This window comes from Phalaenopsis equestris, unplaced genomic scaffold, assembly GCF_001263595.1.
Source record: "Phalaenopsis equestris unplaced genomic scaffold, ASM126359v1 Scaffold001013, whole genome shotgun sequence".
Lineage (NCBI taxonomy): Eukaryota > Viridiplantae > Streptophyta > Magnoliopsida > Asparagales > Orchidaceae > Phalaenopsis > Phalaenopsis equestris.
Window position 1 is genome coordinate 504,686 of NW_018165452.1, and position 12,996 is coordinate 517,681.

A 12,996-nucleotide genomic window follows, 5' to 3' on the forward strand; every position below is an offset into this window, starting at 1 on the left:
GGATGTTTCAGTTTTAAGGATTGGCTTGAGAGGAATCTCAAAGAAGGGAATATAACGATTCCGAAAGAATATTTAAAGGAACTTGAAAAAGGTTCTATAAATATGATTTCGGTTGAGTTAGTTTCTTTGATTGACCCGTATACTGGAAAATGTGGATGGAGTACAACTTAGAACAAGCTCAAGTGGGTCCTGAACCAGATCCAGAATGCTTCAGTACAAGCCTCCGTTCAGAGTCTTCAGCCTGCCAAGCCCGAGATGAAGATTTCACCAAAAGATCTGTCACCATCAAAGAAGAAGAAGAATAACACCACCATGAAGACTGATAGCACGGGGGTAGGATAGGGGCTGCGTCGGCTAGATTATTTATCTCGAATATAGGGAAGAAAATCCTCAAACCCCTGACCTTGTATGATTATCTTTTTGTCCCTCCAGGGTCATATGAATATAATGTTTATGATTTCGACAACATTTTAACTGTTTCTAGTGATTATGTAATCGATTAAAACCAATCTAGCATTGATCTCAATTCCCAAACTGATCCTCAAATCGTGCTTTAGTCCGATGAACATGTTAGCAAGACCGAAGAAGACATCAAAAATACCACCTACGATAGCACCGAGAGTGAGAAACTGATCATTGAGTGTCGTGGTTCACCACTCACCAACAACTTAGATCTTTCCAAACCAGAAGAATCGATTACAACGCTAAAAGGGGAAGAGATTACTGAGGTGTATTTGAGAAGAGGAAAAGTATTACCCTCAGGGACATCTCTAATGGAAAAAGGGAAACAACCAGTTGCTTCAAGTGAACCACCTCCAGCAGCGGAAGATACGCAGATTCGAGAAGAAGCTGGAAGTTCAAGCAAAGTGGATTACAACGTACTAGCACATCTCAGGAAGTTGCCAGCCAAACTAAGTATTTTTTATGCTCTGATCCTGTCAAAGGAGATGAGAGAATCTCTGGTCAAGGCTCTACTTGATCCGGAAATTTGCTTAGCTCAGTTGGCTAGCACGTCCTCAGACGAGGTTTGTTCGTTGAAGGATCAGCCTGGAGTAACTTTCACAGATCAGGATTTGTTGTTGGGTACTACTGACCACAATAGACCACTCTACATTTCCGTCAACATCGGCAGATTTGTGTTATCCAGAGTTTTGGTGGATCCGGGAGCATCACTCAACTTGATGAGTCTACGGACGTTAGCATATTTGGACTTCGACGTTCAAGAGCTCATTCCCGATAAAATGATGTTAAGAGGATTCAACCAGAAAGGAGAAAGAGCTCTTGGGTCGATTACACTACTAATGAAGGTAGGAGAGCTAGTAACAACCGTTAAATTCCATATCATCGACGCGGAAACTTCGTTCAATGCTTTGCTTGGTCGACCGTGGATTCACGAGCATAACATGGTTCCATCATCTCTTCATCAGTGTATCAAGTATCGTAAAGAAGGACAAGAGAATTGCATCAAAGGGGATTTACAACCATTTTCAATTCATGAAGTAGGCATTCACGAAGACGCCGTCTACTATGTTCCTCCGAAGAAGACAGTCTTTTCTCGAGAAGTTGTGCCACATGAGGCTGAAGATTCAAAGGGATCACAAGAGCAAGATTATTCAGCTCCGCTTCAACAAACCACTGCCACTCCTCCGCAACGAGTTGGTAGGGGTTCTTTTACTCCATGGACCCGAGATCGAGGCCGGGGACGTGGGCGAGGAAGAACCAACACGACTGTTGAATGGACTAAGCCGACCATCAGCATTGAGGTGGAAGAAAGTTCTGACGAAGGAAAGTCGGATGAAGAATTGATTTTACAGACGAATCTGTCCATTTGTGGCTTGCGATTTATTGAGGTGTTTGACGAGTTTTTTTTACTACTTACTACTTATTGCTTATTGTGGTTTATCCTTATAAATTTTGCTGTCCATTCTATTTGCGGAATAATGTGTAGCTAAAATTTGGAAGCCATTGGTGTGGTTTGGGCACATAAGAAAAAAATGGTTCTGAATTTTTTAATGAACGGATGAATTGAAACTCATCGCTTTAGGCTAGGGTTTGGAGGACTTTGAGAATTTACTAATTTTGGGTCTTTTTATCATAAGTACGAGTTCCCTAGGTATGTAAAGTTACATCTATGGTTAAATAAACTTTTTGCATTCCTATCAATGCTTGTGTGCTGTTGAATGTGAATTCCTCAAGCATTTTGCGTATCTTGTTGACAAAATTTGAGTGATGTTTCTTGTACCAGCATGGGGCAGAAAACTTGTAGTGATTTTTATCTGTATTCTTTCATCTAAGCTGTTTTATGATTGTTTGGTATGTGTGATTGATATTTGGCCAAGTTTTTTTGCTTGTTTGTTTTTATATTCTTAATTTTTTTTTTATATTGTGAATCTCAATCATTGTGGAATTTTAAATTTTAGATTTTGGCTACATTTTTATTTTCAGTTGATGTTGGTCAAGTTCTAATTTTGAGTTAAGAAAGCCGTATCCCTAAATTTAAAGTTGAAAAAATGATAATTTGATTTTTTTGTGCATTTTCTTTTTCTCAGCTCAATTGTAGGTTTGCATTTGTGAACCCAAAATCATCATATGTCGTGCATACATCATTTTCTAATTTTCTGATTCCAATAAGCTGCTTGAAAGTTAATGAATCATGTAATGAACCAAACTGTCTCTAATGATGAGATTCCACCAAGTTTTACCCCTTTCAAAATGGACTTTGGAGTTGTAAAGCAGTTGAAACTCTTTGGACGTTCCTAGTGTAGGAGAAACAAGTGGAAAGAAAAATGGAGATAGAAGGGAATGAAAGGAGAAGATTTAAATAGATTTCTCATTGCGTTAGTTGGAGAATCAATTTCAAAACTCAATTCATCCACATGCTTCCATCCCAGGAGTTAGATAATTTTTCTAATAACAATATAATAATGAATTGTTAAATGAATTTGACCTTTTTGTAGCGCAATTCGTCCGACTCCACATAGTGGGATAAAGGCTTGTTGTTGTTGTAGTAGTACAATCCATACAAATATTGCTGTTTACTCAAAATCTCCCTTAGAACCTATTGGCTAACATGTATATCATTGATATATATTGATCCAATTAAATGCATGCACTGCTTAGTTCTTTATTTGTACTTTTTGTTTATCATGCTTGTTTTTCTCTATTTGTTCGAGTTCTAGTCTAATTTTTTACTTTTCATTCATCTATTAATACCATTTTATACTTTTAACTATTTTGTAAGGTTTGCATCGTCGCCTGAAGTGCTCCCTTTAAATGAACGTTTTGTATCTATTTCTCTTTCTGATAATGATGGATTTTCAACTTCACCAATCTCCATTTCGCTTTCAAATGCTTGCCTTTTTGCATGGAGAACACAAATACTTTCATCTAAAGGTACTGTATCTAAAGGTACTGTTCTGTTGCCTTTTTTTTTTTTCCGTTTTAAGTTTGCTGGTCTTGATGAGTGCGTTGTTGCACTGAAGCCAAACTATTTACTTATACCCCATATATGTTTAAGTTCAGTGTATTATGCATTAAGTCTTTTCTCTTCTCATGCAGCATGCATGTTTACGTTAAAGTTGTTACATCTGTGAGAATTGCTTGATCTGTGATATTGTTATGCCCTGATTATATTTTCAGTAGAGACTGATGATTTAGACTAGAAACACTGGACAAGTAGAAGTTATAATTGGTAAAGTACGAGAAAGATCGGAACTTATTCTGAAGAAAACAAATGAGAATGTAAAAATTGGTAGAAGGCTGCGATGTTTTATATATAAGGGGTTAATAATGTAATTGGAGTGATAGTATTAAAATGGCTGATATCATCTTCCTCAGTTCTATTCCATCTATTTGGTGTTGTCTTTCTGAATTTTGTCTTTTTTGTGGTAGTTTCTCTCGTGTATAAAATGAGAGGAATAGTGTTTAAAAGGATTATTATGGTTAAGTATGCAGTGATAATATCCTTCACTACACTAAAATAAACGAGCTGGTATGGGTTGCTAGAGATTAAATGAAGGATGAATTGCTTTAAGGCTTTATTAAAGCTCACAAATTATTTTCTGAGTTCGTTGCTATTTTTTAGAGTTCAAATTATAAATTTGGTTACGTTTGTTGCCAAATTATCAGCTAGTTTTCACATTCAGGCATGGAATAACCAGATTAATTGTTTTAGTAACTAAATTTAAAATAATGGTAATTAGATTCATTATGTTAGTTATCATATAAAAACTAATACTTACCATATCATAGTTTGGTCTAAAATTTTTTATTTTCGATTTTCTCATTAAATTAAATATTAAAGTACTATGATTCAAGTTAGGTGTCATCTTAGCTAAGAAAGCACCTCATTTTTTTGAGAAAAGGAAGAACATCTGATTTCTTAAGATTTTATTTTATAAACCATTATCAGATTGTTTCTTCTTCTTGAGAAATGAAAAATAAATCTTATCATATTTGATAGCTGCAGAACCACACACAAATAAGCCATTAGTTTTTCTATCAGGTGTGAAACATGATGAGGAAAATAAGGTTTCAAGAATTGGATGGTAGAGGTTAAAAAGGAGATGAGGTTACTTGGATGATAGAATTTAAATCAATAGTGCTGTTTGAGGAAATATTTAGAAGATTCCTATTTTATTCTAGTAATTCGTTGTAATTTTTGGGTGGCTAAGAGAAAATGGTTATGAAATGCAGATGTATGGCGTGATGGGCAAAAGTATCACTTCTTTAGAATAGTAGCAAAGATCAAAACACCATTAGTCTTGTAACGACCGGGTCTGAAACTTAGAATATTAAGGTAGGAACGAACGGTCACACATTAAACTAAATACTTTCAATGTATATCATATATTTTTCAGAAATATTATTAAAATTTTACAAACTTATGATCATCCAGTCTCAAAAGATCCACTAAATAAAAAAAAATATATATTTATAAATATTTTATAAGAATTGCGATTTTTTATTTACAACCATAATTTTACAAAGTACAAAATAATATATATTGTTTATTGATAATTCCTTTCTCTTTTTTTTAGTCTACTGCTACAAATTAACTCTCTTGTTTTACCCTTTTAAAATTAATGGATATTTTTCTAAATATAATTATCAACTAATAAGATTATTTAAACATCTAATTAGTTTATTGTATTCCAAAATATAGTAATTTAAATAATTAGAAGATAATATGCATGCTGAACCATTGTCTGAGATAATTCTGCATGGTATCCCCAGCGGAGTCGCCAGAAATTGTCGGTTATTTTTGTTTCAAAAATAAGATTTTAAAATTTATATTTAGAATTTAATATATAATGTAATGTAATTTTAATTTTGTGAAAATGGTATCATTTATTTTTGAAAAATGATGAGAACGAATAGATCTTATATATCTAATAGTTTAAATAGCTGAGCACAATACCATAAATGATATATCATCTCGGAGGATGAACGTATCACTTATTAGTAGGCTTAACTATCTATACTTAAAAGTTTATGACTCTATTTTGGTCTGCGAAATTTATAGCCGACAAATTCCCCTATTTAATACATAGATTAGAAAGGGTTTAAATTAATCTGGGTTCTTAATTCCCTATAGAGACAAGCCCCTATAGTTAATTACATCTTAGACAACCGAAGTCACCTAAGAAAACTTTCGATAATGATCAGAGGTTTCGTATTCAAGAATTCAACGTTCAAGTTTCCACGATTGTTTATAGGAAAAATCAAATAGGATAAATTCAATTAAGAACATTTATTTTCGAAATCCAAAGAAGTGAAAAGTAGGAGATGTCGAAGATACTGAAGGAGATTCAGTGACATCTCAAACTAACTTATGATTTAGCTTTACGTCTTTGAAAGAGAGATTATGTGATATTTCAGTCCTGTAAATTATTTAGATATTCAGGATTTATAGCAGTATATCATATGCAAATAACCCGAGAAAATGTGAGGATTTATGTCGTACCAAATGACGACCTCGGAAGCTTAAAAAGTTTAGGACTTATATCGTACGATATAAAAATCGTAGAAAGTCTTAAAAGATAATGTGAGGATTTACGTTGCACCAGACGAACGATCTCAGCGTCCTGTAGGTATGTTATTTAAATCTATCGAAACTCGGTTGAAGTTCCTTCTGCCATTATTCGTCGTAGTCCCGATTGCTGCCTGAAGATGAATCATCAATCAACAACGTCGTCGTCTCGTCCCGAGAAGAAGGGAGGAATAAGAGAGAAAACTATGCCTCGAAAGGACTATCCTAGGAGACTGTATAAACATACTAAAAGAACTGGTATTTAAAAGTTTGAATGTAGGTGAATGTCTATACTGCAATATAATATAAGAAAAAACAACTATGTACCGACGTACTGTAATAGGAAAAGACTGAAGGAAAATTATGGAAATGAAGCAATATAAAGAAAGAAAAGACTATGCAATAATAAAAAAATGTGCAGTAAATTTACAAAACTGAAACAACTAAGTGTACCTGATTAAGTCTGGTGATGCTACAAAATATATTACAATTGCATAATATAAAAGGGGTTAGATAAATATTTACAAATGATAAAAGAAAGGTTAAGTGATGGCATATGAAAATTTAAAGTGGAATATTAGCTTTTAATTTAGGTTTAGGCTCAGACTAGACCTCTCTTTCTCTCGATCCCACAGGCAACTGATATATCGAAGTCAACCTATCAACATCAACTAGAGGTCACCAACGAATCACCCCTATAATCAGACAGCCCTAAACCCTATCGTTTAAAAGGTGTGTAAACGGAGTAGTATCTGAACTCCTCAAAATGTAGTGCACCTATATGTGAAATATAGTATCTGAACTCATCAAAGTGTAGTGCACCTATATGTGATATGTAATATCTGAACTTATCAAAATGTAGTGTAAGTGTAATATGTGTAAAACTCGCAGTATCTGTTCTTTCTTAAGTATAATATCTGTAGAGTGTTTGTAGCATCTGTTCTTTCTAAGTATCATTTCCCAAATCTTTTGGTGAGGGTTGGAGCTGCCAACGGCTTAAGGAAGTGAAAGGGCATCACACTAGTTGAATGTTGATTTTATATTTCAGCTATAAACAAAGCTGTCAAATGGTTCTTTGCATCATCGCTTGTTACCCCTCGTCTCAAACTAATAAGCCACCTCGATATCTCATATGCTCCTCTAAAAAAAAAAATTATATTTCACGGCTCGGGATAAAAAAATGTTTAAGCAACTTTTTAATATGGACCATCACTAGATTTGACATAGTACACAAGCTTTGAATGTTCAACATGGAATAAAAAAAAATCATCTGCTACTAACATAAATATTAGATCATGTGTCATGAAAAATAGTAACCAATCTCCTATCGAAGCAATCAAAATGTATTGAATCATATATATATATATATATATATATTTCATAATTTTTCAATTATAGGTACACAAAGGGGACCAACCAAACACAAACAAGGGCTCACGGCATAGGGAAAACAAATGAGGAATCTACCAGTTGACATATTCATAAATAAGGACAACCAAGAGGGCAAGAATCGAACCCAACAAATGACCATAAGTCAAGTCGCCACCAAGCTAAACCCGAGGCCAGCAAGGGGAGGCCACCAGCTAACACCAAAAAAGATCACAATTGAATGTTTACGGGCCAAAGAAGAATCAGGGGAAACCACCAGTCTCAAAGTAAAGAAATTCGAAGCATTAACCTGGAATTTTCATTCAGCACATTTTTTAAACAAGGCAGCAATTATAAGGAGCCAAAACTGAACCCCAAAAACAACTTCCTCAGCATTAGAATAGATCCCAACATGTATTTGAGCAAGAATAGCAGCAAAAGGAGTAAAACCGAGCCACCAAAACAATAGAAGCTACCTGAATATGTCTCGAATAAAATTTTTATAAAAAGAGTCCAGTATCAAAAATGTTTCAAATTTTGATATTCTCAAACACATTTTTTTTTAGAGAATGTATAAACAACAAATGAATACTCCTTTTTATGCCTTAAAAAAATTTTCAGCAAATATATAAAGAATTGAGTGGTATGTATGTAAATACTCGAAGGTTGTGTAACAAGTATATGAGCACATAATTTCATCTATATGATCTGTTCAAAATCTAAGATAAAATGCTCATTAAAATTATTTCATATGGTTTCAGTGAATGGTATTAGATTCAGCAAGTGAATTAATTTCAGCCAATAACAAGGAATTCAACAAATAAACCAGATTCAGTAAATGATGAGACCATTCTGTTAGTGAACCGCATGCAGCAACCAACCGTGATATTCAATTAGTAATCTAACCTTGATAATTGACATTGGATTTAACTGATAAAAGTGCATCTCTGTGTTCAAACAAATTTCACGACCATCCAGGTTCAAGAATAATAAGGAATGCATGAAGAGATTGCTATTTTGGGGTGTTAAATATGTACACATATAACAGCTGCATTAATTATTCACCTAAAATCTGCATATATATAAACATGTATATATGAAAATAATAAAGGACTACAAACCTATCAAATAACCAAGAAATCTGTTCGTGTTTATTGAACATCAAAGTAAGGGTCAAGGGAAGGAAATCCCTCATTGATTTGTGAGAAAAAAAAAGAATCTAATAAGTTTAATAAGAGAATCAAAACACCGATGCATATATAATGCTTTTCAAAAGGATATACATCGAAAAGAATCTTAAATCCATTAATTCATGATCATAAATTTCATCTTTAATTCTTATTCATCCAAGTCAAGGTGTAAAAGAATTTCCTAAACAAAAATATGTGTCCTTCCCAGCTAAAATCGACTTTTCGGATGCGACGATGCGGTCCGTTTCGTCATCTGGGATCTTCTGGACAAATGCATCGACGATCGCGCCAAATTAACTTCGATTCGCGCGTGGCGCACCAAATGAAATTATTTTGACTCGATCGGAGCTGTTTAACGAGTAAGATGAAATTATTGACCGGCCCTCGCATAAGCAACAACCAAAGTCAAATACGACGCTTGCAGGGGAAAGTCAAATATCTCACACGCCACAGTGTCCACCTATCTCTTTCAAATTTCTATAGGAGTTCAATTTGAGCTTCAATATGTCGGCTTTTTGATCGACTCAATCAAATGTTGAGGATCTGAAAACGTCCATATGAGACTGCAAGAAACGAAAAAATGACTTGAATTTCTAATGGGTGTGGGTCTCATTCTAGTCCTCTAATAGAGTCAAAATAGGGAGAGCCTAAGGCTAGATCGTAGGGTATCTAAAGAAGGGAAAAAAAGACCTCAAAATTGAGGTCAACAAATGGACCACCAATAGGTGTGGTGTGCTACACAAGCACGACGCGCCTATTGGCATTGATCGAAATGATCAACCCGATTCCTTAAGAATGTCCAAGTAACCATACTTGGGACAAATCGAATGTCAAGTTCGAATTGAGGTGGAGTAGGATTTTCGCTGGGGATGAGTGACAAAGAAAATATGTTTGCTACATTAGGGAGGAAAGCACTGGGACTCACATCCAACCTAAGTAGTAGTGAAAAAGATCATGTTGAAGAGGAAAGCACGGGGACCCATATCCAACTCAAGAGCTGTCGAGGGGAATCAGAATTTAAGTACTGACCTCGAAATGAGAGTTGAAATTTGGGTATCAACCTCGAAAAGAGAATCGGAATTTAGGTACCGACCTTGAAGAGAGGGAGGAAATCAGAATTTAGTTACTGACCCCGAAATAAGAGTTGAAATTTGGGTATCAACCTTGAAAATAGAATCATAATTTAGGTACCGACCTCGAAGGGAGAGAATCAGAATTTAGGTACTTACCCCGAAATGAGAGTTGAAATTTAGGTATTAACCTTGAAAAGAGAAAAAGAGAATCAGAATTTAGGTGCCGACCTCGAAGGGAGGGAATCAAAATTTAGGTATTGACCCCGAAATGAGAGTTGAAATTTAGGTATTTATCTAAAAAAAAGAATCTAAATTTAGGTACCGACCTCGAAGGGAAGGAATCAGAATTTAGGTACTGATCCCGAAATGAGAGTTAAAATTTAGGTATCAACCTCGAAAAGAGAATAGTAATTTAGGTACCGAATTCGAAGGAAGGGAATCAAAATTTAGGTACTGTCCCCGAAATAAGAGTGTAGGAAGAATGTCGAAACATGTGAGGTTTTGAAAAATTGTGAGAGAAGAAATCAAACCCAAGGGAATATAGAAACGATCAATTTGTGGCGAAAGGGGATAGTCAAGCAAAATTTTCTTTTGAATTTTCATGATCATATATACATCTTGAATATTATTCATTTATAAATTTATTTATATATATCATTCTTGCTCGCTAGCCTTTCTCAGAATTAGGGCAAATCAAATTTATTTATTTTTCTCCATCAATTACCCAAATCTGCATTCATAACTGTGAAGAGAAGTTCCAATATATTTTCTTCAAACTGTTATACCATGAATATAATCTGATGTCGAATACAATGCTGTTTGATTTCATGTAATCAAAACATCCTCTAGAATCATTACTGCATAGTTCATATATCCAAATACTTTCTTATTCATCAAAACTGAAAACACGTAATTGGATCCAGTCTTGTGTATCATCTAACTGTATTTTGTCGTCGGTAGTGTGTTGAAATAGTAAGTTGTATAAGGACTAGCCTCACCTTCTAACATATCATCGAAAAAAAATAGAAACGATCTCTCCTAGATATATATTGAGGTGTGATGTGTTTAAACAACTTACAACTCAAAAGGCCGCAAGTTCTAGATCTTGGATCGGGTCTGAACCGGAATGGTACCTTATCCTCATTCATCCTTCTGAGGGTTATTGAAACCCTCGGATACGTCACTCCAGGGATGCAGTGTTTGGTCACATCAGCGTCGTTTCCCTTTAATATCAACACAGATTCCATAGGCAAAGGAATTTCTACGGAACCTTGAAATTATCCGTCATCAATAATTTGAATTTTCTGTTCCGAACATGATGTTGCATTTATTTATAAATGATATTGTGCAAAATGGCCTTGCAAAATCATGATGATCGATGTGTGGAGGAATGCAGTCACCAGCTTCGTAGATATTAACTATACAACTGTTTGGAATACAATCTGCTGGAAGTATATGCCAGGTCACCAATCGTTTGATTATCTTTTTGATGAATGACGGTAACGGGTCAACCTCATCGTGACGAATTATTCCGGGAGGATTTCCTTCTTTCTCTCGGGCAAAATTGTAACAGCAGCCGTATTAGATCGTAACTCTTCCTTTACCCCGTTTCCATTCTCTCGGCTCAGAATATGTCCTTCTTAGCCGACCAGCACGTCCCATTTCTCGCTCCAAAAAAAAAAAAACACGTTCAAAAAAACACGTTCTACAATGTCGTCCTGTTCACTGCTGGTGAACACGTTGATGTGTAGTTCCAACCCTTCAAGTATATTAACATGCTTGCCCTGAAGCCTTTGGAAGTGCTCAAAATTTTGTTTTCTCACCTTTTCATATTTCTCCAATTCGTGCTCTGGAATGATCTGCAAAGGACGTGTCCTATTCACAAACTGGGGAATATAAGGTTCTACTTCCATGATTCTCTCCTCAATCTCTTCTTCTTTGAAAATCACCCCTCCTTCAGTTTTTATGGGTTGAGGTGGCATTTCAACTGGCTTCTGGGGTTTTCCCTTTTAATTTGATTGCCATCTGAGCAATAGTATCTTTGTCTTCCCCTTGTTCTTTCAATTGTTCCAGCATCTTGTGGATTCCTCTTCTACGTACGAGCAAGTGTTGCCTTACCTTCCGGCTGATCATCGGTAGGAGTAGCACCAACAAGCTCGCCCTTAGAGGTCATTATCTTTGACTCATCTGATTAATCGCAGCATTGCTTGATTCAGTCTCGTCAATTCTTTCTAATTTCCTTTTCTTCTCAGCAACGAATTGATTCTTATTTTTAAATTTTAGCACAGGTCTCTGCTTACAAAATTCATCTTTGTTCACCACAGTTAAAACTGAACTTTCATAGTCTAGTTCAATTTGATCGAAGTTGAAATCAAATTCAATCACCGCTCCTTCAAATTTCGTCTTATCAAGGGCAAAACCAATGTCATTCTTGAATGTGAAGATCAGTCTTCCTCCTGACATTTTCCTGCATTAAAACAGGAAAACAATCAGTATGTCAAGCCGGGCTTTTAAGCAAGAACAATATGAACAATTTTTATATTTTAATGATTTATATAAAGATATATATATTTATATACATTTATATTACAAAATGTATTTCTTATGTACATATCTTAATTTATATTTATGTATATATATATACATACCTGTATACACGTATTAAGTTTATTTTTTTTTTATGATCGAACTAACATGAAATAAGAAAGGTGAAAAAAACAAAACAATAAAAAAGTCATAAATCAAGTATTTTTTTTTTTTTTTTTTCCTAAAAGTCGAACCAACAAGAAAGAAGAAAGGAGAAAGAAACAAAACAATAAAAAAAAGTCATTTATCAAGTTATATATATAGAATATATTGCAAAATTAGTTTTTTTTTTATTATTCAATTTTTTTTATTACAAATTTATGTTCGGACCTATCTACATTTAGAACATCGGTGCTTCTAAGAATAAGATTTTATTTCTAGAGTTTGCTCTTTCGAAACATCATGACGCATAGTATTTCTTCAGATATCGTCCATTAATAGGAAGCATAGGTCGTTCTCCTTGACAATTTATCAATTGGTAGGCTCCTCCAGAGTAAATCCTTTCAACCACGAACGGTCCTTCCCAGGTTGGTTCAAATTTACCTCCTATCTTGCGATGTGCAAGAATAGGTCTTCTAAGGACAAGAATCAAACCACCAACTTTAAAAGTCCTGGGGCAGACCAATTTGTCATGTGCTTGAATCATCTTGGCTTGATAGAATTCCAAATTTTGTTGCGCTACCAATCGTTTTCCTTCCAAACTTTCTAATTCTTTCAGTAGTGATTTTGCATTTTTTTCAGTTGTAAG

General features: G+C 34.7%; 1 protein-coding gene across 2 annotated transcripts in view; it reads left to right on the top strand.

The window, feature by feature from the left end:
- Positions 1 to 12,996, top strand: part of LOC110032732 — a 103,987-nt gene that overhangs the window by 35,456 nt on the left and 55,535 nt on the right. For both annotated transcript variants that reach the window (XM_020736463.1, XM_020736462.1), the window contains exon 4: positions 3,242 to 3,393. In XM_020736463.1, the coding sequence (XP_020592122.1) occupies positions 3,242 to 3,393 (152 nt within the window). The remainder of the gene's footprint in view (positions 1 to 3,241; positions 3,394 to 12,996) is intronic.